General features: G+C 42.1%; 1 protein-coding gene and 1 non-coding gene across 5 annotated transcripts in view; one reads left to right on the top strand and one right to left on the bottom strand.

The window, feature by feature from the left end:
* The first annotated feature begins 7,848 nt into the window (after positions 1 to 7,848).
* trnaq-uug (transfer RNA glutamine (anticodon UUG)) lies at positions 7,849 to 7,920 on the top strand. Its single transcript has one exon. It is a non-coding gene; the product is annotated as a tRNA-Gln (tRNA).
* A 244-nt stretch (positions 7,921 to 8,164) lies between these two features.
* Positions 8,165 to 24,873, bottom strand: part of LOC117257187 (tensin-2-like) — a 41,600-nt gene continuing 24,891 nt past the window's right edge. For 2 of the 4 annotated variants that reach the window (XM_033627169.2, XM_033627172.2), the window contains 24 exons: positions 22,333 to 22,365; positions 22,181 to 22,230; positions 21,836 to 22,019; positions 21,490 to 21,540; positions 21,257 to 21,379; positions 21,092 to 21,156; positions 19,439 to 19,522; positions 19,215 to 19,327; positions 18,999 to 19,059; positions 18,648 to 18,723; positions 18,017 to 18,146; positions 16,610 to 16,675; positions 16,406 to 16,522; positions 14,916 to 16,313; positions 14,663 to 14,813; positions 13,700 to 14,556; positions 13,471 to 13,602; positions 11,745 to 11,837; positions 11,457 to 11,534; positions 11,195 to 11,272; positions 10,819 to 10,987; positions 10,052 to 10,120; positions 9,722 to 9,751; positions 9,253 to 9,549 (listed from right to left, as the gene is read on the bottom strand). In XM_033627169.2, coding sequence (XP_033483060.2) covers positions 9,405 to 9,549; positions 9,722 to 9,751; positions 10,052 to 10,120; positions 10,819 to 10,987; positions 11,195 to 11,272; positions 11,457 to 11,534; positions 11,745 to 11,837; positions 13,471 to 13,602; positions 13,700 to 14,556; positions 14,663 to 14,813; positions 14,916 to 16,313; positions 16,406 to 16,522; positions 16,610 to 16,675; positions 18,017 to 18,146; positions 18,648 to 18,723; positions 18,999 to 19,059; positions 19,215 to 19,327; positions 19,439 to 19,522; positions 21,092 to 21,156; positions 21,257 to 21,379; positions 21,490 to 21,540; positions 21,836 to 22,019; positions 22,181 to 22,230; positions 22,333 to 22,365 — 4,353 coding nt within the window. In that variant the 3' untranslated portion in view covers positions 9,253 to 9,404. Of the gene's footprint in view, positions 9,550 to 9,721; positions 9,752 to 10,051; positions 10,121 to 10,818; positions 10,988 to 11,194; positions 11,273 to 11,456; positions 11,535 to 11,744; positions 11,838 to 13,470; positions 13,603 to 13,699; positions 14,557 to 14,662; positions 14,814 to 14,915; positions 16,314 to 16,405; positions 16,523 to 16,609; positions 16,676 to 18,016; positions 18,147 to 18,647; positions 18,724 to 18,998; positions 19,060 to 19,214; positions 19,328 to 19,438; positions 19,523 to 21,091; positions 21,157 to 21,256; positions 21,380 to 21,489; positions 21,541 to 21,835; positions 22,020 to 22,180; positions 22,231 to 22,332; positions 22,366 to 24,873 lie in introns of all 4 variants that reach the window. The other 2 variants (XM_033627170.2, XM_033627171.2) reach the window with 2 other exon arrangements.

The following is a 24,873-nucleotide window of genomic DNA, read 5'->3' as shown; positions in this document are numbered from 1 at the left end:
TGGGTGAAGGTCAGGGGTGTGTCTATAATGTAAACACAGTTAAGGCGACAGATACGAAAGGGAGAGGGGGAAGAGAGAGGAGGGCCCCATCCGGTTCCATATATCCTCTTCCAGCTAATCGTTCTTTTCTCCTGCTGCAGCGTGGAAACAAAAAAATAGATCTGTGCAGATTGCAAAGGGAAAACAGCGTTGCATATTACTGGAAATCCCTGAAGACGTAACACAAGCTGCTTTTCCAGCAGCAGGCATTCAATTCTGACTTTATCCATGTGTATTTTACAAATACATCTTTGTTCTTTGAAATACAAAGAGTTTTACCAGGACTATTTCTACCCCATCATCTCTGTTAACCCGTCTGTGCTATTTTGCAATTATCTCTTCTTTTAGTCTTTAATCTTGAAAAAATAATTAAATACTGTACACAGCAATGCAGGGAAGTGGTTAGACAGATATGCCTGATGAGTCAGTGTCAAAAAAGAGATTATAGCAATAACCGAAAAGGTGCAGGCTTAAACTATAGCTTATCACACCTACCTCTCTCACAAATTATACAGTGTATGAACAAGCTGCTAAATCGCCTCTGTTGTGTTCATCAAATGTGTATCAGGTTTTTTGCACTTGCACAAGCCCTCCATTTATCCCCTGCATTGATTTAACAGTCAGCACCGTGCTAGAGCTTCTGTGTGTCGCACACTTCTTTTCTGCTTTCTAAATCCCCTGCCAGAGCTGCCTTGCCTCCAAAACAACAAAAAAAAATTCAGGACATTGCCTTAATTTTCTGCTTCACAGTATATATTTTGTACCTGCTGTGTGGCCAAAAAGTACAGACCACTCAACAATTACATCCAGTCCATAAAACCCAAGCATGCACGTGCAAAGTTCAATGTCAACTACATGTGCTCAGTTTTGTATTCTGTCTTAACCCCCAAAATTAGCATGATCCAGAGCCCTCTGGCCCTTCGACATGTGTCATAAGCTTGTTGACTGTTGATTCATGTACAGTGACTGGTAGTAAAGTGTGTGGGTGTTAGGTTCATGCTCATGGAGAGTTGATCCTTGTCCTGCGGCTTGGGTGGACTCCAAGTCTGGCACCAGCACTGGATCAAGCCGTTCTGCTAACGGAGATTTATTTGGCTCCACAACACCCATGTCAGACATGTCCTGGCCCAGCCATTTTGTGTCCTCACATGCTCCGGCCCTTCAGAGTAAGCTGGCATGCTGCTTGGAAATCAGGAGGGTGGAAATCATAAATCAGAAACACTTGACCCACTAAAACTATGGAAATTAGTATTCGTGGCACTGGTGCAGAGACATAAATAACTTGCATAGTGGCAGAGTATATGCGGGCACATGCCTTAAGAACAGTCAGAGTTGATTTTAGGTTATTCTATGGTGCAAAGGGACAGTACAGGACAAGCAAACATCAGTGCAACACACGTTTTTGTATAGTGTGCACATCCAGGCAGAAATTTGGCTGTAGATTTTGAGGAGATGCATTAATTTTAAAGTGGAGCATAACTCCATTTTGGTGCATTATGACATTATCAACACATAAAAGGATGAACTAAAACATTAAAAATAAGCACAATAACTATTTGCAGAGGCAGAGTGTGCAGAGTGAAGTTACACAGGACTGCAGGTGTGAGTGCTGTGCAAATGTAAAACTAAACAGTGGGGTCTTAACAGTGGCAGGGTAACAGGCATGAAACAAGTCATATGAGCAAGAATAATTTGTCAGGGAACAAAACTATCAGGTTGCACAAACGCAACGTAGCACAGCTAATAATCAGATTTCACCAGACTTTTGAATAAGAGAAAAACTAAAATACACATGCACACACATATACACACACACATATACAGGCTCATGAGACAAGATGAGAAATACAACAGCAAGCTTTTCTATCTCCAGTAAATACATAAAAACACAATGGTTCCCCTGGAACAAATGCTGCCCACTCTATTTGCCCTCGCTGGCAAAACTCATAGAGTGCTCCATGGATGACATTTTCTGTAGGCCGACACGAAAATTAGTGTCGCCCTGGTTCCCTCATCAAAACACCTATGGAATATTTCTATTGGATTTTGGATTTTTGTAGGGAATAAGCTCTCTAGCAGACAAAAGTGTATGATACTGACACATCTTGTTCAACAAGATCATCCTCACAAATAAACACCACCTGAATGAAATTGGCAGAAGTAAAAACCTAACATTAGGCTACAAACAAACTACATCACGAACTTCAACTTCAACGCCATCACCACAGCGAGGCTGTAAAATCGTGTTTTGTATGATGACATTCTGTTGGCTCAATTAGCCACTTAGCAACCGCCTTTTTTAAGACACAGAAAAAGCAAAAAAAAAAAAAAAAATATGAGTGGGTTATTTACAGACATATTTTTTGTGGTAGAACAAAATGTGAAAATCTCTTAAGCTTGTGTGACCGTATTTCAAGCATCTAACCAAAAACTCTATTTTCAAAAAACCCATTTACTAAAAACACCAGGAACTGCAAATGATAAAATGCTAACCCATTTCTGTGTTTTAGGACCCATTATTGGGGCACTCCATTGGAGACCAACTCTACTGTAATAAGGCACTCTTATTTTTTAAGCTGGTGCAAAGGTTGCTTCGGTGTTGTCTTGTGAAACTAGACAACCTAAGGCGTCCATTGGTAACAACTATGTGATCCTATGGGGCAAGGGGGATAAATAATGCTCCAAATTTGGGCTTAATTCTGGCAAGGGCAAAACTGGCATGACCATTTTCAAAGGGGTTCCTTGAAAGAAAAGGACCACCAGCCTACTTGAAGAACAATGAATCACCTAACACATGCATAGATATAACATTTTAAAACAGGATTGTTGTGGAACTCAAGGTGTTAACTGTATCACTAAAAGTCCTTACACATCAGATAATCAGTGATATTATCTGTAAAATAAGAAACCAAAGTATATCAGTATGCGATTCCTTAACCCTCCATATCAATGTAATTTTCAGCTAGCCTATATAGACTGCTAATACAATTTATCCTCATACAATGGTTTGTATGATATCCTACAAATTCGCACCCCACGAAAGAAGTTATGTGCTTAGTGTAAAGTTACGGAGGTTTGGTTTTAGGCAACTAAAGTACAAATTAAATTTTGGAGAAAGAACATGGTAAAAACATATCTTAAAATGACTCATAGTTCACACAGTTCCAAACACCGGTCTCATAGGGAAAGTCCTGTGTTTTGTGACCATCCACCATCCCAGCCTGCCGTCTAACCGGGCTGCTCAGGACCACTTCCTTCTTTACTTTAGTCAGCGCATTAGTGGCATGATTGCAGCCTTCCAAAATACGTGGGTTATGCAAAAATGACTGGCTCATCATTATGTGGTATATCTACGAATATTGGTGCATTACTTTACATAGGAAAACGTACCAACAGTGCATGAGAACAGCCTGACTAAAACAGCATAACAGAATTCCTGAAATTTAGGTACGGCTTTTGCTTTTTGGTGTGCCACCCCAAAATGTTCAGTGGCCCCATCTGGCCACCATTATAAATAATTTCTGGGGGCGCCACTGATCAAACATCATGTGTCAAAAATCTTTCTTTTCCTTGTCAATCCTCAGTTAGCCACAAAGGGCAGCCCAGCTGTGTGTCATATGTATCTGCCTCCCTCCCGAACAAGCTGAACATATCCTTAACACGTTTGGAGAATTATAGTATGGACAACAATGTACGTCTAAGAGCACTCACTGTGAGCAGAGCCTCAGGTGCACCAACTCCCCTAAAGCACCTGAGAGTATCTCTGGCCAGATTCTGAAACATGTGCTGATCAGCTGGCAGATGTTCTAGTGGATACACTCAGTCTTTGCCCTTTGCTCCAGTTTGTAATGTGTCAGTGTGATACAACATGTTGTCCCTATAGAACCAAGGATATCCTGCCTCAGGGACTAACACCCTGTTGCACTTTCGTCTGTCATCATGGGATGCCAGGGGCTGCTGCTCAAAACCCACACAGACTCACTTCCCCCTGGGCAGTGTGCAGTTATAGCACAGAGCACCCAAAAGCTGCTCTGTCACATTTGGACATGAAAAGCGCTACAAGAATACTGTTGATTACAGCCTTAAATATGATTCTCTTCATCCTCAGGGACCACATCTGAGCACCATCATGTGCAACCGAATCTTGGACTTTCTGAAATGCAGAGCACTGCTGGTGGAGACTGACACTTCCTCCACTCATTCTCAGCACTGCGGACACCCTGGGCTGCGTTAACCTTGCGCCATTACTCCCTAGTCACACATAACTGTGAGGCACAGCACAGCCGCACTTTCATCGGTTTGAGAATGACACCACAGCAATCGGTATAGTCACTTAGTGTTTTCATGAAAGAAGATAGTCTGACAATAGCTGGATTTCTGAAACATGGTCTGCTAAACAGTTGGATGTTTGTGATTTGTATTTTAGACATGTGCAAAGTAAGGAATAGCTACTAATATGGTAAGGGTAATCTGCTGTCATCCTAGCCACTGGTAAGAGGTTTAAGAGTAGTCAGATGAATGGAGGGTATGTAAACCAATTATTTTATATCTTGTGATGTCTCCCAATAACCTGGTTTGTGTGTGCATTAAACATAGCATCTGACACTGCCTGCTTACAAGGCAGAGGTGAGACTCTTAAATATGGTGCCAGGACAACAAGGTGAAGGAGATAATTGTAAACTCGTTCTCATCAATATGCCCTAAGTGGAGACAGTCAGCAGTTTCAAGTTCCTTTGGATCAGCAATACTGCGCGATGTTGACGTGTAAATTCAGCTTGGCTCTGTAGATCCTCACTACCTTCTACATGTGTTACATTTAGAGTATCTGTAGCAGCTGCATCACCGTGTGGTGTCCATGCTGCACCGCCCTGGACTGTAAAGCTGTACAGCAGGTGATGTAAACAGCATAGTTTCTCACAGGCAATAAACGACCATCCCTCCAGGACACTTACCACAGGAGACGCTTAAAGGAGGCCCATTCGAGACCACAGTCATCCTTAGCCTCAAACTATGCAGTCCTATTCTTCTGGAAAACATTACCAGGGGATTGTTTCCAGAGCCAACAGGTTCCGGACAGCGTTGTCCTTAATGCCATCAAACCGTTAGATTCATTACCAAATATCAGCCTCCATAGTACTGTTTACTATTGTATATTTCTGTCTTTTTTTTCTTCACCCTTTATGTAAGACTTGATGATAAACAATCAATAAATAATCAGTGAAGTAATAAAGTGTATCATAATATGTTTTTCTTCTCTCAGCATTAATAATAAACCAATACAAATTAGAGGGAAGTGGGTTTGTGAGTAGCTATACAATTCTATCAGTGATAAAAGTGAATGAAACACACTTACAGAAGTTGTTTTAATGTGTGACTTAAGGTTTAGTATTACTATTGTGTGAGTGCATGTGTTTTTTCCTCACACAAACTAATATATCTCTCTTGTCGTCAGCGTTTTGTGTTGCAGCAAACATTGAGCATTGTTGGAATTCCTTTTTTTCCTCTTCAAATATTGGCCTATGGGACCAAAGGTTATTTTCTTTTCTATTAATTCCTCAGAAGAAAGCTGAGAGGGGGTGGAGGCTGTTCCTGGACTCCTACATTTCTTAGACTTCATAAAGCACAGGAATAACAATACTTAGTGAATACAGGTATTACAGTTGACACATGATCCAGCTCTCACATTTAGCGATGTGGCGAGACTGGCTGTGATCTTTCATTCACAGAGAGAAAAATCTGAAACCTCATACCCTGGTACTACTGTTTTCCTCCAGAGGCTCGCCGGGAGCTGCGATATGGAGATCTGACTACACAAGAGGATTATCACAGCCTATTGAAGTCCCTCTAGTTCCCTCTTGTGGGAGGATGAGGGACAGCATGGCCACCATTACTATACTGTACTATCACATGTGAGTCCCTGGGCTATAACAACACTACAGTGCTAAATCTTACAGTGTTACATTTTTGAAATGGCACCCAGGAAGTCAGCCAGGAATCCCTGGGTGCCTGCCAATGTGCTGCTATGCAACCGGTTGAGCTAGTTCCAGGCAATCACACCAAAGTGGAGCCTTTATTGTTCCTCAGCAACACAGGACAAAATAAGCATCAAGACATTATATTATAGTTTATTACATAAGTGACTACCCCTGTCTCCCAACCCAATCAACTGGATCGAGTGTTGAGAGTGGAACATGCACAACAGATGGGTCTGAAAACCTATCTGGTTCATTATTAGGTGCTTCTGAACACCTAATAATAGTTACTGTGTTTTGGTCATGTAAAATGCACAAACCAATCCCATTCGTGCCAGCACAAACAATCTTTACCCTTAGTCACAGAGCAGCTGGAGTTTGGGACTGTTCTTTACTTATCAGATGTATCAGAGGAGGGGGGTGGCTGGGGTGTGACTTTTAAAAATATATTTATTTATCTTGACTCTCTCTGTAGCTAGAATTATTTTTCATTTAGCCTCCCCGTAGTGGACGTTTTAATGTACCAAAGTTCCTAGGCCACTAAGTTTGTGAGGTTTACTGAGAATCTAAAAAAGAAACAAAATGGCATGCCAAGTCTATATATTCTCATCGTATTCCCGTTATTACACATCAACACTGCATAACAGGGTCAAAAACTTATTCCGATCCAAATCGACAAAACTTCACGTTGTCCTTTGCCCATGACGTTGTCCACAATCTCCTCCTGTCATGCGCACTAAACTGCTTTACGGCACCATACGTGGCATAAATAACTTGTGCCTGCATTCTAACACATAAATAAAGTAAATATAAACGTAACTTAAGTATAGTCCACCATACACTATTCAAAATATACAGAAACTGTTGTGTAAACTTAAATGTCGTCAGAACCTATATGATATGTCATATCAACACAGAAATTCTTATCAAATGTTAATATGTGCTAAAGTGGCTCTTACACTCCTTGGGTGACTGCCAGAAAATGAGTTATTAGATTTTTAAAACTTACCCTTTAAAGTTTGAAAGGTAAAAGTTGAAGACGAATTCCTGATGTTGAGAAAAGCCACGGGTTTTCACTCTTATTGTGCAGACTGGTTAGCTTGTGCCCAAATTTATGTCCAAATTTTAAATATGACATGAAGAATGGAGTAATTTTGATGAAATGCCACTATTTTGACATGCCTCCCCTTTTTTGCACCACCCTCTTCCTGCTCATCAGTAACGAACAAGCCCTTACTGAGCACCTAGGTAGCAGTTGTTGATGCCTTTATCAGTTATCAATCAGGTATGCTTGCATGAAAGCTGTTGTTAAAATTCAACTGCATAAGTCGTTACTGTACAAACTCATAAAAAAATAACTGGTTTAACACATTTTAGCAGTTATATAATCTAATCTTTTATTTTGAAAACACAGCTTTTATTTTGACGAGCCGAAATCGGATAAGGAGCAGCTAGCTAGCAGAAATTAATGAAAGTAATTGACGTGACCCTCAAACCTTCAGTGATGTATTTAATAACACATATCGACAGGCTCGGTGAGACAAACGTGGTGGACTGTCTGCACCTGTAGGTGGATACATAACAAGCTACATCTTATTTTACACTGCGCTGCTTGCTGCTGTCTCTCACCACACACAGCGAGCTCTGCTAGCTGAGTTAGCTAGGTTAACTTAGCCTCCGTTAGCTAACTAGCAATGGCGAAACACGGGGTAGTTGGCACTCTGATAAAGACTTTAACCGTATGCAGAGACATACGTCAAGGGAAAAATACATAAACAGGAGATATAGGACACATCATGGCTTCAAGTAGAGATCTGTGGCCTTTTTCAGCGGAGTTGGTCCCATGGTGTAATGGTTAGCACTCTGGACTTTGAATCCAGCGATCCGAGTTCAAATCTCGGTGGGACCTCATCCTTTTGCACTCCCATTGTTCAAGCAGTGTGAAAACCTGTGTGACCAATCGTGCTCTTTCAAGGTAATAGGTAAGTGCAGACATTGAGCTTGAGGAAATAATGTCATACCAAAGTCATATGTATCACACTGACATGCACTAACCAAAAAAAGGCAAATGCAAATAAACCATAGCGTCTGCAAATTAGTAAAATATTTTAAAATATGTTTTACATGAAGCCTTGAAATAATGAAGCATACACTTGAATTCAATTCCATTTTATTACTCAAATTTCCTGTCAAATATGACATACACCATTCTTCTCAGAGACCTAAAATATATTACTTCTTTTACATAAAAATCCATTATGAAAAACAGTAATTGTGCTGAAGTCATCTAACTACCGTATCCGTTTATAGAAAACACAGATACCAAACAAAAACAAAAAGTATTGATAAAAACAACTTTTTACACAATAATGAAGTCTTTGGCTTAAAGTGAAACATAAGTCACTTATCATGTGTTGCCGTGGATATCGGTTAGTCAAATAGGAACATAAGCAGGGCCGAGACTAATATGTGATATGGAGACATTTCTGGTACTGGCTCTTTTTATAATGACATCACCAACATTGCAGACATTGTAGGGTTTCCCCGCGTGAGACATCACTTAGTAAGGCTATTTATTAGTCATAGCTGTAGAAATGTCTTAAAACATTTTTAGGGCTGTCCCCCCTTTTACCTGCTTATGTTAGTAGCCACATAACATTTTAAATTATCCGTTTTAAATTGTAGGCAAGTCAAGCATAATATGCCTCTAAATCTGTGCTTAAAAACCTTTTAACAGTATACTTGCATCAAGAACAAATATAGTCAGTTACAAAATATGTACGTAACCACTGAGTTAAAATGTAGCCTTTGTCCTCAGATAATTAAAATACATAATATCTGATCTGCAATCATGTCCTTTACTGTTTCTCACATTGCATAAGGACCAAAATTGCATTTAGGCCACTTTACACCTTAAAACACAACTCTTGCATTTTACTACTTGTTTGACACTTAACCATTTTTCCTTGAGCTTTAAATGTTGATGTTGAGAAACTTGAATACAAATAACAGTGTGGTACATGGATTGTCATGTGTCATGTGATTGTTGTACATGATGTGAACAGGAATACAACTAAAATAACTTTATTAACAGCAAATAAACAAAACAAAAAACCCAAACTCTCATCTCAATCTCATTTGGCAGACAAAGTTAGGTCAGTCTTTGGCTTATCAAACTATTCCTCTCTAATGGTTTGCTCTGTAAACTGACATATAAGCAATACTTTGCCCTGCAGAGCAGTGATCTGAATAGAAACAGTCATACAGCCGAGCACAGTGGTGCCATCTGTACAAATGCAAGCACAAATGTAGTCACACATGCTTTGTTAAAATCCATATTAACATCTCTCCCAGATCCCCACTAGTCCAGACTTTTCAGATTCCCCAGTTGTCTCATCTGCGTAGTTGTGGTCCCAGCATGACTTTGTTGATAAAGTTGACAATGGCCACGGCTGGCTGCTCGGGGTCCATCTCTGCAAACAGGTGACACACGTTCTCTGTAGCGCTGCTTGTCCGCCTCGCCACAAAGCCAAACATCCTGCAGCAAAAAGGAGACGTGAGAGGTGAGAAGACGGGAGAGCTGATAACATTTGGCACTGAAAGAACCCAGATTTGATCTCAATAAGTCAGAGTAATAAATCTGATTGTGATTAACTGCCATGCAAAGTCACTCGCCAAGGAAAAAAACCCACAGAGAAGCAAGCACTTACTTGCTTGACGTGCTATCAGAGTTAGTCCACCTGAAGCACGGGCACACGAATAGAGACAGAGACAAAACGTAGGAAACATGAATAACAGACATGGAGACTGTTATATGAAGACTAGGCAGTCACTACGAATCTACATTCACCTCTCAGAGTATTGAAGCAGACAGAAAACTTATATTTACAAAATATAAGTAAATACATTGAGTATTTGTGCAGCAGCAGAAAGCACATATGTTGCTGCTGTTACTGAAGACAATCAGCAGTAACACATATAAGCACATATACCTCCTATTAAATCATACTGTCACTGTTTGATATGTGTCAGGGACCCACCTCTGGTCTTGGGGGTTGAGACTGCTGAAAGTCACACTGTTGATTGGGTAGTGTCTCCTGAAAAATAGCCTGTGGACACACAAACAGTTTTATGAGTCAGTTGTCTTTGGCATTAACTTTAAAGGCACAGTTTACAGTTTAACGCCAGTTCTTACGTGTAATGCTACTTATCTGTCTAGATTGTTTCTGTTTCACTGTGCAGAAGGAAGTGTATGTCAACTCAAGACAAGAGGCTTGTTCTTGTGACAGCACCAGATGTAAACATTAATGGCGTTTTCCTCGGCTGAGCTGTAACGTTAGCAAGCTCTGTGGTGCTAGGTGAGGAGCAGTAGATGCACGCTTGATTCTTTCTGTGATGTGATAGGGTTTGCGGGTGTAGTTCGGTAGAAAGAAAGTAGTTCCTACATGAAACTACTCACAACAAGGTCTATGGATTAGCGTGAGTAACTGGGTCATGAACTTTGAAAAGAGACATTTCTGTTGAGTTTTTCAAATGTATTAAAGCAGAAAACTTTATGGTCTCTAGCTCCAAAACTCAGCAACTAACATCGAAACAATCTAGATTAATGAATAGCACTACAGGTGAGAGGAAGAATACTGTTTTTTATTTTGGGGTGAACCGTCGCTCTAAGTATCCTAGTTTTCTATCAAACTGGTGTACATGTGTCAGACAGCTTTTTTTTTTTAATGAAATTACCAGTCACATCCACTGAATTAAAACTCTCATAATGTTGCTAAGAAGAAAGACCGATGTGTCTAAGATGTACCTTCTTTTGCTGTCGGTTAGAGTGATGCCCTGAGCAGACACTTTGAAGTGGACCACTGTCGCCACTGGGCGTGGATTCAGGGCCAAAGTACACTTGGTTGCCTTTGAGATCGCCTCAGGGCCTGTCAACGATTCTGTTTCCACAGAGTTCAGGTAGAGCACGTTGCAAGCTAGTATATGAGAGAGAGATGAGAAAATACAGATTAATGTAAACAGTGTGTACTTATAGCCTATGGTCCTATGGACGTATATGAGGCTTGATCAGTCTCTGCTGGTCAAAACAAAGAACTACAACTACTGCGCTGCATGTGATCCACTGTAACAGTTCATGTAACAACAGAATCACCAAACACTAAACAGGCCAGTGCATGTACTACCTGCTCCTTGTTTGAGGAGGTCAGCCGCTGTGCTGGTGTTTGTGGCGCTGTGCATCTCCTGAAGCTCCCCAACCAGATCTGAAACATCATAGTCTACAGTTACATAACAGTACTGTCTAATTTATGAGAATCCAGGCTGTTGTAATAACCTGCTACTCATTGAAATGTTAATTGTTCTCTTGTAATAAGTATATCTTATTTAAAAAGGGAGATATTTAATTTTGGAATAAAGGTCACAACATCTAAATACTACGGATTTTACCTTTTTCTGGGATGCGAAGGGCACACGGCAGTGAGATAGGAGTAATTGAATGCTGGTACACCAGCGCAGATAAACTTCCTGAGACAAAGACAGAGAAAGAGAAAATAGGTTACACAGATTGTGATTATGACAGATTAAAAGGCATTAAAAGGAGGATAACGGGACTGTGAAGGACGTAAATAAATACTTCCTTTAGCTTTACAAGTTAAAAATGATCAGTCTCAGTATCTTGTACATAACTAAATATATGAATCGTATCGTGACAGTTGTGTCCCTCAAATAACTGACCGAAGTAGGACTCATTCTGACAGCCCTTGATCTTCACTCCCCGTGGCCCGGTCTCGATGAGGAAGTGTCGCACCAGCTGTTCCAGAGGGTCCCCTGGGAGGGAGGAGAGGAGGGGAAGAGGAGGGGGAGTGAGGATGAAAAACAAGGCAGACTGTGTTGCTGCAGAACATATTCTATAAGGGGAAAAAAACTAAAAAAAAAAAAAGAATATCAATATGGATTCTGTCATGTTGTTGTTCTTGCAGCAAAAATGGAGATACATACACATGAATGCGTAACAATAAGAATGAACCCTTAGCAGATGAATGAAACTACTACTACAATTATCAACCACTAAAGCACATAACACTGGCATCAAATTTCTTTAAGTGTTATACGGGAGAATGATGTGACTAGACTGGTGCCAAGAAAAACACCTAAAGGCCTTTTTCACATTAGACATTTGACTTGTCATAGTAGAGAAAGCACTGGTGTTACTGTAACAACATTAACAATAGCTCTGTTGTATTCAAGTGTCCTATTAAGGGCTCATTTATGCTCAATGCTAGATACGGAGACGGATTTAGCCATCTTTCAGTACTCTGCATTCATTTCATCTGTATTTGTGCACACTTTCTCAAATCTTGCAGACATGGACGAAATGCAGCAGTACCACGGGGGTCGTGGAGGCAGTGTAGTGTAGTTCAAGCAAGATACAACCTTAGTGCCATTCATGGCTGTATCTTGGCTATCATAAACTAAGGAAGTATGAGGACAGTGACGTTTACAATGTTTGAAACGGACATATCTATTTTGGAATGTAAAGGGAATATAAGTGAGCCTTAAGCCATGATTATGGCCCTTTTTACAACTGGTATTAACATGTGTCTCGAGTGACCACTTGTGATTGGATCTCACTTCCTCACTCTATAGACTGTCTCAGACTTGACAACATAAACATTGTAAATGGGTCCAAGAATATTTCCTGTTGAATTTTTGTTAATGCAGTTGCTGACAGGAAGTAAACAGAGACCAGAGCTGTCGTCCTAGCAACAGAATAGCAATGAAATGGTCTATTATGCAAATACATACATACATTATTAACATCTGCAAATACCAAATGGGTTGTTGTTTTTTAACCAGCAGGACGGATCACTGCACTTCAATGCTGGAAATTAAAAGAAGAAGAAGTGCGCTTCCTATGAAGGAGAAATTTGCAAAGGCCTTGGTGTTCGGGAAAAACACAAAATACTACAGTACTGTTTCTTGGCATTTAGGCAAACCAAATCAGCCAAGATCTTTGACATCCTCTTGTTGTTTCACATTTTAAAACAATGCCATTAGCCGTAGATGAGTATGAACTTCTGCCTTTGCAGAGGATGTCAGTGGAGCAGGTGGTCCTTGTGGCCCAGGACACACTAGCGTACATACTGCTTAAAGAATTATGGCTGTATCACTATCGAATAATGGAGTAATTGGATCTCAAGACACATTAAGGACACATTGGGTGCATTTACACCTGTACTTAGAGCTGTCCAAAGGGGATATTATCACCCTAGAGGCATGGTAATACTAGGTGTAAACAGGGCCAGTGTGTCAGTGAGCCAGCATGCACAATAGCAGGACCCATCGAAATGGAATTCAGCCATTGTTCATTTTATTATGTGCTTTTCCCACTGTGTCATGTCAAAAAAGGGCCACTGGAAGCCAGTTCATTGATATCAACAAAAAAATTAATAATGGATACCTTTGCTGCCAGAGATGTTGGCATTAGGAGGAGGGGTGGCCACCTTGAGGGCCAGGCCGTAGGCCCCCTGGAAGGAGTTACTGTCTCTGATGAGGAACATTCCTGGTTCCTTGTCCTTCAGAACAGCTATGGCTGTGGTAGAGAAGACACATGAGAGTATTAATGTTGTAGTGTAAAATAAGAGATGCACCAATGACAATATATCATCATCCTCCACCATAACCCTCACCTTGGTCTCTGGAGATGCCTGGTTTGTACCAGTACTTGGAGCTGTCCTGGACAAACTTAGCATTGACCCTGATGTCTGCCTCATCCCTGCAGCTGTGTTGTGAAGAACCCCGTCTCTGCTCTCCAACAGAGGGGGAGAAAGTAACGTGGTGTGTTGGGGAAGGAGCTGAGGAGACCCGGAGTAGAGAGTTGTGTCCGTTCAGGGATCCTGGTGTGGATGAAAGACGTTTCTTCTCGGGTAGTGGTGGCTGGATGGCTGGGATGGTGACTGCAGTGTACCCAGTGTATGGTACGTGAGGGACATTTAGTAATGGGTAGTAATAGGATGCTAAGGGAAAGGTTGGTGTATGATATCCATCGGGCACGGGTGATGGTGGTTTTGTGTCAGCCGAGCTATCTCTGTCTGGAGTCAGTCTCTGTCCAGCTGTGTCTGCTGCTGATGTAGAACGCGTGGGAGAAGACTGGAGGTCTGGGGAGCCAAGGGGAGAATTTGGGGAAGTGGTGGAAGGGCTAGAGCTGAGACTGACAGAGGGGTTCATGGACAAAGCTCTGTTGCTATCAAATGGGGTATCGCAAGGGAGGGCAGAGCCATTCAGTTGCACTTGGACTGGGGTGATGATGACAGTGGCATAGTTTGAAGTCTTTGACCCCTGTGGACTTGCTGGGATCTTGGCTGCTCCAAGCCTTCCATCAGAGCTCAAACTCTGCTCACCTGATGGTTGTGTGGAACTTATGGATATGTTGGAACTTTGGGTTTGCATTTCTCTTGGTATTGGTGCAACAGCTTTGCTGCTATTTGTGCTGCACTCCTGATGTGTAGAGGTTTCTTGGCTTTGAGAAGGGCTGTCAGCAGTTACACTAAGGAAATGGCAAAGTATGGAAAAAAAGAGTTATCTACAAATCTGGGTTAATGTATTTTTATTTTCAGCATTCATAAATGTCACAAAGGAAAAGTTTCAACCACCTGTCCTCTGTGTGTGTGGGGCTGCTGCTTCCAATGATTGTGTAGTCATGGTCAGAGTCCAATCCAGGGGTGCTTGACTGGCCATTAGAGTCCGATTTACCCTCTGAACCCTGGGATATGTCATCCTCTGCATCAGCCTTGGTCTGTTCTACTTAAAGACATAAGATTAGACAAGGTTATCTGATGGTACAACAAAGAAATGAGGAAAATAAAAAGTAAGAAACATGTTATTTCAATGAAAAAAAACATTCACCTTTGTGATGCTCAATGTGCTGCTGGTCTCTCGATCCAGAGGGAGTCTCAGGCAGCCTGCCTCTCCCTGGAGAGGGGCTACTGGCAGGCAGAGGCGAGGCTGATCCAGAGTGATACCCTGAGGCATAACCCCTGCTCTCATGGCTCTCTGCTGGAGATGACTGATAAGGAGAGCAGGGACAGGAGTAACGTGGCTGTGGAGGAGTGTGGTACCCACTGCTGGCTCCATCCCGCACATCCATCAGAGACTGGGGGCTGGGGTAACCCTGATGAGGTCCCATGGCATATCTAGGCTCCGGGTTTGGACTCTGATCCAAACTGGAGTGGCAGACACGAAATGCTGGCATGGCTGATTTGCACTGCCAGAACTCTGCCTCTCTCGCCACCTCCCATGGATTTTCACTTTCCCACAGTGGAGGCGCCTCTCTTGTCCGCTGGATCCCTGCTCCTGGGGACCAGTGTGGGCTTTCTGATTGGTCGGGGTGCAATGGGTGGAATGCTCTAACCGAGGCTGATTGGTGCTCTCGCCTGCTGGCACAGTCCCGACAGGGGCAACCAGGGGATGGTGTTGGAGAGCCAAAGAACATTTCCCTGTAAGGACTTGAGGGCAGTGACTGATGGGAGAGATGAGAGGCTGGATTGTGGCTGGAATAATGGAGGAGGTGACACTCCTCCCCAGTGCAGAGTCTGTTTAAGGCTGGGAGGGTGTGGCTGTGCAGGTGGGTGTGTTCAGGGCTGGAGTAAGGGTAGCAAGGCCTGAGGAGACAGGGCGGGGGTGGGGGTGGACGTTCCCATGGCAGTTCTGGTAAAGGATGGGCACTATGTCGATGGCAGAGTTCCATATGAGCTGAATGAGGAGGCGGGGATATGGATTTGGATGGCAAGGCTGGCAGAGTTTGGCTTTTTGGATTCTTTTTAACGCTGTTGCATCGGCTGAGGCAGTGAACATCAGAAAGACAAGGCTCCCGTTCCCGTTCCCATCCACCGTCGCCACACTTTGCTCGACCGCAACACGAATGCTCTCGCCTCAAACCCTGAGGACTTGACGGGTCTCCATCATCTAAAATCGCTGTCTCTCTATCCTTTTCTTTCCCTCGTCTTTTATCCTTTGCTCCATCTTCCCCGTCTCCTCTCTTTGAAGGAGAGTCAGTGTTTTCTCTTTCTGGGCGGTTTATAGATGGAGAGGTGTCTTCTGGTTGATCAGCGAGGACCGAGGAGCGGCTTGAGTCAGAGGTATAGGTGAGAGGCTGGGGCTGGCTGGGAGTTTGAGGCTTGACTGTTGGACTGCTAGTGAGGCAGCCGTTGGGTGATGCCCCGGAAGCAGTTGAGCCCGGCCCTCGACGCTTCCTCACCTGGGCGTACAAGCTGCCGTCCAGAGGGCCCCTCGTATGAGAGATATCTGGTAGAAACAAGAAGAGGGTTTGAAGTTAAGATGACTCTCTCTGGTGTAAATTTACTCTTTACAGCTGTGTGATTGCGAGTGTTTCTTACTTTCAATGCTGTCTTGATGGTGCAGGTTAAAGTTCTCATAAGAATCCCATCTGACCACAGGATCTGAGGTGTTGTAGTCTACTTTGATGGAGGCATCATTCTTGCGGTATTCTCGACCTTGGGAAGCCGACATTTTGATATGAAGCAAATGAAGACGTAAAAAGAAAGAGACGCAGTGACAGACAGACAGTTGATAATATTCACCTTTCATTTTTTCTGGCCCACTGGAGAAGATAAACTCGACTGTAGCATCTGGAGGGAACCTGTCATCTACAGAAAGACGATCATAAAGGTAGTGACTAAAAATATCCAGGCCGTAACTACACAGACTGATAAAAACATTCACAAGAAAGTGCGATCTGTGAAGTGGAAACACCAAAGATACTTTTCACTCTTTATAATGGAAACAGAGCATAACACTTCAAAGTATTGTATCTGAAATGAGTTTTCTTTTTACTTTCATGCATGAGTGTGGGTAATATTATTTATACATTGTATGCATGCGTCAGCATGTAGCACTTAGAGCAACTGTCATGAGACTGCTGCTTACCGAACCATGTACAAGCTTTTCTGTTTCATCTAAACTGACACTGTCATTTGATATCTGTCTCAAAATACACACATACCACAATGGACTGAGCAATAAGTGGGTCTTGAATTATACAGCCGTGTAAACCATTTCAAGACAGCAACAGAAATATACTGAGAGTGGTTTTAAATTGTATATTCAGATGCTGCAATATGCTCAAATGTTAGTGCATTAAAGCACTATTCATTCATTCATTTTCCGTAACCGCTTATGCTGCTGGGGGTTGCGGGGGGGGGGGGGGGGGGGGGCTGGAGCCTATCCCAGCTGACATAGGACAGCTCACCAGACTATCGTAGGGCTAACACATAGAGACAGTCAACCATTCACACTCATGGGCAATTTAGAGTCACTAATCTGATGTGCATGTCTTTGGATTGTGGGAAGAAGCCAGAGTACTCAGAGAAAACCCATGCTGACACAGGGAGAACATGCAATTTTCCTCAAAGAAGGACTCCCCCACCCTGGGTTTGAACCAGGAACCCTCTTGCTGGGGGGCAATAGTGCTAACCACTGCACCGCCAGGCACTAGTGTAGGCCAAACCAGTGGTTCTCAACCTTTTTCATGTCAAGGACCCCTAAATTGATAAACATTAGGTTATAGACCCCTATCTGCTTCAGGGACCTCCATCTGAAAAAAATTTGGATGTTAGATATGACGAAGACCAGAACTCTTTAGTTGTCATTTACAGTGGAGGAGATAAGTGTTGAGGAAGTGAAACCTAAGGTGAGATCAGAATGGTAACTCTTATGACTCTTACTCACATTGGACTCACTCTGTAGTGAATTAAACAGTGAAAATAAACTTATCCCCATTTTTCTGGGGACCCCTGCAACTTCCTCAAGGATCCCTGGTTGAGAACCACTGGTCTAAACAACCTTCCAGTAGTGTTTTTAATGTTTTCCTTATGCATATATGCAGCATAATCTCCCTTCACAATACTCTCTTCTGTAATTTCTTCATGACCTAAACTGAAAATTCTACCTTTTATTTAATGCATTTCCTGCAAAACTGTTTTTCATACCTGTGCAGGCCAGATCCAGTTCAGTCTTGCCAAACCATAGCTGGGCTCCGTGGACGGTACAGGTATGGAACTGGACTCTGAACACCACCTCCCTCTCTGCTGTTCTACTTCGCCGGTGGAAACACTTCACCTGCAGAGGAGGATGACAGAGGTGTTCAAATACTAAAGCTCATTTCACACGGACTGTTTCAAAATGTTAACGTATTAGCACAAAATGGTAAATCAAGTTTTAATGCGATCTCTTTTAGTTTTAGTAGTCTTTTTAGTTGGATCATGCATGTTTGGTGCGTGTTGCTGCCGTGGCAACTGATTACCCTCCAGGACAAATAAACTACTTGCATGTCTATCTAGGTCTTTAATGGCTCTGAATATCTTTACCCACTCAAAGAGGCATGCAAGACAGCGTAAGAAAATAATCAGGTATGCGTGTTCATAGTCTACAGAGAATTTGTAGCGTAAGTGGTTTAATCTAAGTCAGAGGAGAATTTTATTCATGTGTTTTTAAAAGCAGCTTAGTAAACAATTGAGGTTTTGCAGTAATTGCAGTGATGCACTGTAGTTGTGGATATGGATAGGATTAAAATTAAAGCAAGGTTTCCAATTAGTAACATATGATTCAACTGTTTCTCACCATGATGTCCCCCTTTAATAAGAGTGCTGGCTCCATAGTCACACACAGTTTCCTCGCCCTGGAGCTCTGGGGGTCACTGGACACACACACACACACACACACGCATACACAGAATTTAAAATATGGCCACACCAGTTTAAAACCCACATAAAACCAGTCAAAACATGTCTCAGTTGGGTAAAACAGTGGTAAACAATGTTCACTTTAAAATAAGCACAGAGCAGCCTACACCTAAACAAAGACTGCGGCCTGTATAGACAACATCTGTCAGTGGGACAGGGGAAGGAAAAGCATCTGCCCGCAGGAGGTGAGCTGAATATGCAGTCACTGGACTGCTGGCCGTGTACTTACTAGACGCCTGAGGTGTAGACAAGCTGTAGAGACTGGTAGATTTTCAGGAATGGATAGAAACCTGAAGAGACGGGGAGGGGAGAGTTTGCAGACAAAGGCTTTATTGTTTTTTTTCCCTTCAGCATTGTAAAACTCTTTTTGTTCACTATCCAGAGCTAAGACTTCCCATCACTGCCCTGCAAGCTATTATACAACATTAGTTTGTGTAAAACTGACCTCCTCCTGCCTGGAAGTTTGGTAGTGATGGAATGAGGATCTGGTGGAGGAACAGAGGACTGCTGTTCATTTTGATGGTGCCTGACAGCAACCCACCAAAGTAGTAGATGTACCTGAAGAAGAGAGGTGAGGAAATACAGTGATGATGACAGCATGGAGCGATGACAGTGGCAACACAAGCAGTGTTAGGTAGCAGAAGAAGAAGATATATGAGTGTGCCCCACCTGTTCTGAGAGGGCTGTAGGGAAGAGGAGACTTTGTCTTCACAGAACTTTCTCATTGCGAGAGTGGTGAGAGCCTGATCCGCTCTGTGGGCACAACCAGAGGTGTGTTAATAAATGCTTTAGCACAGATCTGTGCAAGCAGAAATTAGGAAGTATTACTAAGTGTTTTGAGGTGTGCGCCTTGAGTAAAGCATTACTGTTATTGGTGACTTTGGCTACAAATTTAATCTATAGGCTCTTTGGACCATCTCATTTTCTCTATTTAGAGCTTGCCAATAATACTAGAATGTGAAAGCAAAGCTGAAATGATAGTTGACTAGCAAATTATTTGTCAAAAATTTGATTAAATGTTAAAGATCAACTGCATTGGTTTCAGCCTCTCAAATTGAACTTTTGCAAGTTTGCTTAGACTAAACAGAATATCTTTGGGTACTGCAATTTAAATATGTCAACTGGGGCTCTGGGAAATTGGGGCATTTTGTAACTACTTTTGAACATTATATAGACCCAGTGCTTATTGATGCTGATTATCCAATAATAAAAAGTATCATTAATTCCAGCCCTACAGTGATCACATTGGCCAAGCTATCACTGACAGTAAGCAAAGATGGCCTTTGCGTTGATGAAAACAAATTATGGAAGCTGAGAGCAGCTGTGCTTGCAATTATTTTTTTAATGCTGTTATCTGGAGATCACAAGTTAATTATTTTGTTTAATAGAGATAACAGAGCTTGTTTTCTTGTGATATTGTGCTTATTTTTGTCGACTCTTGAGAACGCAAAAGGTTACTCAATGATTACTGGTTACGATTATTTCAACTGCTCAAGATAACAACATAATTTATGAGAAATGACTGACTGTTGTTTTCTCCAGACCCTGGGATTCAAGATTCAAGATGCTTTATTGTCAATTCTACAGTCATATAACAGACACAGAGAATCTAAACAACGTTTCACTCTGAATTGATCCACGGTGCAGACAGTCCAAAAGGATAAGTATAAATAAGGAAGTCAAAAAGAATACAAGAGGTAATACAGATATCAAAAATAAATTATTATAGAGCTTAAAGTTGAAAATGAGTGTCTGTTTAATTTGGTCACACTTGATTTCAGCCTCCAAGATCACTGTCTCAGAGGATTCATAACTGATGGACTGATCTGAATGTTATCTCTAACTGAAAGACACAATGCAATTTCTTTCCCTTAATTAGATCTTGTTTGAAAAACAGTCTGATGCTAGATAAATAATGAATACTCCTTGATCATACATTTTTTAGCTTAAATCAGTTGCTACAGTTGTCAAGAAGCCATCTACATATGCTGGCATAGCACTCTGATCTCTGATAAACATTTTAAGTAATGAAAGGAAACAGCATTTTGTTTCCTTGTGATAACGGAGTAATACATTTGTTAACATGAGATAACAAAGCTTATTTTATCGAGAGAATGAATGAGATAATGAAAACAAAATTATCTTGAGATAACAGCATTTAAAAAAATATTGCAAGCACGGCCATTCTCAGCTTCTGTGCACAGTTGTTGTAAGGTTGATAGGGATCCAGTTTTTCTTGACTGAAATGTAGCTTTGATGGCAGGGTTACATTTAAATGGATAATGTATCTGAACACATGCTGGTATAAGGAGTGCAGATTACCCCGCTGATATCTTGCTGTAGTGCATGTAGGCTGCCACAATGACCCCCGTCTTCCCTTTGTTTCCCTGTCAGAGCACACATCAAAGTGACAATGAAAAAACTCTCCCCACGGATTCAAATTTTCTCACAGCAAAGCAAGCACACGTGGATTCAGGCGGCACTGACCTTGCAGTGGAGGACCACCACATTCTGGGGGTCAGAGGTCAGCCAGGTCTCCATGGCTTTACAAACAGCACAAATCCTGTCCAGAGGTGGGGCGTGAACATCAGGCCAGCCGTAGTCCTGCACCTGAACCGCAGAGGAGGAAAGACGTTTCAAAATCTGGTTTTCCATTAAGTCAAACCTGTCCATTAACCTTGAGGTGATCTGTCATCTTTAAGCATGTGAATACTTCATACCTTTGGGTTAAGTCTGGTGATGTCGTGTCTCTTCTCTGATAAATTAAGTAGCTGGAAAAGGTAGACACATAAGATGATATCACAAATCTGTTTTACATACTGTTTTCACAAACTCTGCAAAAAATACAGATTTAAAGGACACAGTGTAATGAAGGATGTGGTAGTTTATAGACCTTATCAAGGCCTTAAAGCAGTGACCTTTCAGGATAGTTACACAAATATGCAAATAAAACCCATTTCATTTGTTTAATAAAACTTTTAATAGCAGCTATGACCTCATTATTTGATCTTTTTAAGAGACCTTTTACAACAGTAAGTTTATATTGTTTGCAGTTTTATGACTAACCAAGAACTTGTCTTGGTGCTTGGATTTCAGCATGGAGGCCACTTCTTGTAGGTTTCTGCGATACCGCTGCTCCTCCAGGTCCGGCAGGAAGAAGACAGAGATGATCCTCTCTGTGATGTAGGTGAGGTCAAAGTCGTAGTGGCGCTCCATGACGTGCTCCATCACTTGTTCCACACTTTTACTCCTGGACATTGTGAGAGTCCATTGTTCAATTGTTTGTTCATTAAGACGAATCAAAGTTTAAGCTCCTTAATGTTTATTTTACTGTGCATCTTATATCTGTGAATTTTAAATAATATAATATGACTTTCTTTTGTTTAATGTGTAATTCAGGCTTCTTGGTACCTTGGTATGGAGCCTCTTTTCTTCTGTTGTGTAGATTTAATGGAGCCGTGCTGAGAAACAGTCACAAAAGAGTGAGTGTGCTGCAGTAATTAATTGCATTACATCCACACAGTCTATGATTACATCATACTAAACTACATGCACACACTTACCAGGTCTGGTGTTGAGGAACAGGTGGGAGTCACCTGAAAGGAAATGAGCACATAATTGGTTTTTGCAGCAGTCACATAACCATATGCGCGCACACACACTCAAACACACTAGGAATGTACTAACACATGCCAAGTCATGTGTTTGGTTTAACGCTCTTGGTCGTGCTCCAACAGCACAGATGAAGGGATGGAGGGATGAGGAGGAAGGATGAAGAACTGATAGAGAGGACGGTAAGATTCATTCTCACTTTCTTTATGTCATCCGCTGCAGCTGGTTTGAAGGAGAGGCTGTCAGCACAGATCTGGCTGTTCCACATGACGGGTTAGTGACGCATGATGTCAGACACGCACACACAGACTGGTGCACACCAACAGAGAAGGTCAAACAAGCGCCTGCACACATATTTGCAGAAATGTAAGAAACTTGAGGACGTTGTACTGTCTTTTTTTTTTTTTGGAATGCGTCTTTCGCACTGACTGGTGTTTATTGTGCTGACCAGGCAGCGCTCACTATAACAAGAGATGCTCAATAAAAGTGATTGATTGTGTTTTCTGCCTCATAAAGAAGAAGAAGGAGAGGAGTGAGAGGGATAAAGTTTACTGGAGGAAGTCTCTACATGTGGCGAGCAGTCCTTGTACCATGCCGGTGAGCCAACAGTAAATTGTCAAAACCACAAACACACACGCACACACACACACACACACACACACACACACACATACACAGTAAGAAAAAGAGAGGGAAGCTGAGGTCATTCAAACTGGCTACAGCCACTACTGGACTGTTTATTATGAGGATGACAGTTGACCCTGAAGTGACAAGCTCGGAGAAACTGGAATGTTGGTGCATGTTTTAGGTTTCTGACTCATTCAATGGTCTCATGAGATGAAACACTTCACGATGCAAATCAAATTTGATTTAAAACAAGAAATGCATTGATAACACAGCCTAGCAAACGGAAAATGAAAGAAAGGAGTCCGACGTTGAGTACTACAGCACAGCTACAGGCTCCAACTGTAAACCTAGACAGGTGACACCCTGTCAACTTTTGACCTTTGACCCTTTTCATGAGATTGTTTGACAGCAGAGCTGCCCTCTGCGGCTGAGTGCTGACAGGTGCCAGACAACAGGTTAACAAGTCAAATGCCTGCAATCACAATGATCTACAACTGAGGAAAACAACAGCGACTGAGCAGAAATACACTCGCTACAAGTTGAGGTATGATCAGAGCTTTAAGACATTTTCACTCCCATGTTTTAGGTTGATGTCGTAACTTCCAGGTAGATGTTGGCTCTCAGGGCTAATTTGTAAAACATCCCTGCTTTAACTTTGACAAAAATAAAGGCACCTAATGCTCACTACGGCTGATTGTCAAACAAGCTTTGATCTGAGCTCCAGATAAATTTAATTGTGAGGGTGTTTGATTTCAGTCGCTGACAGTCAAGGTTGATTTGTTTTTGTCTTTGCTTAGTAGGTGCTGAAGAGCCGCGCGTCTCGTAGGCATGTCATGTCGGCGTCACAGACATTACATTGTTTAAATGACATCAAAACTCTGGTAAATTTTACCACAGTGAGGGGCTGCTGCTGATCTTGCATCATGGTGCTCATGCAGCTTGTCAGAGAGAGACATTAATAGATGCACGATACTGATGTGAGCTGTAGTAAACGCTGGCAGCTGATTTGATTTGGCTGGTCAAGGCAGTCAGGGGGAGTCTGGGCCCACCCAGGAATACTGTGCTCAGAATGAATACTAATAACTTATTTGATTGGTGGCTAATTGGTTAATTCTTGCACAACAACCATTATGGTCATTATGTGCTGTTAGTGAGATTAGTGTCAACAAGTATCTTCATTTCACTTTGTGTTAGTGCAACACATTTCTATGACATCAGCAATGGCAACCTGGAACATTAGGTTTTCTTTAATAATGGACTATTGAAGCAAATCAGACACATAGTCTGAGTACATCCATCCACCCATTTTCAACTGCTTATCCAAAGCCTTGTCACAGGGGCAGCAGGCTGAACAAAGTATTCCAGACGTCCCTCTCCACAGCAATGCTTTCCAGCTCCTCCTGGGAGACTCTGGGGCACTCCTAGGCCAGACGAGATATGTAATCCCTTCAGCGTCTTCTGAGTCTGCCCCGGGGCTTCCTACCAGTTAGACATGCCTGGAACACCTCTAACAAGAGGCGCCCAGGAGGCATCCTGATCAGATGCCCGTACCACCTCATCTGATCCCTTTCGACGCAAAGGAGCAGCAGCTCTACTCCGAGCTCCCTTGGGATGTCTGAGCTCCTTACGTTATCTCTAAGGCAGTAACTTCTGAGGGAACTCATTTTGGCCGCTTGTATCCGTGATCTCATTCTTTCGGTCATTAAAGCTCATCATGACCATAGGTGAAGGTTGGGATGTAGATGAACCAATAAATCTAAAGCTTTGCCTTGCTTTGCTGAAATTTAAATACTACTGACTTCACAGCATTGAATTATTTGACTTTGAAAACCATTCATCTGCAGTTATTTGCTCTGGGGGCTCTG

Source organism: Epinephelus lanceolatus, chromosome 1 (assembly GCF_041903045.1).
Source record: "Epinephelus lanceolatus isolate andai-2023 chromosome 1, ASM4190304v1, whole genome shotgun sequence".
Classification (NCBI taxonomy): domain Eukaryota; kingdom Metazoa; phylum Chordata; class Actinopteri; order Perciformes; family Serranidae; genus Epinephelus; species Epinephelus lanceolatus.
The sequence above is the reverse complement of the archived record's forward strand: the minus strand, read 5'-3'. Positions and strand labels throughout refer to the sequence as shown.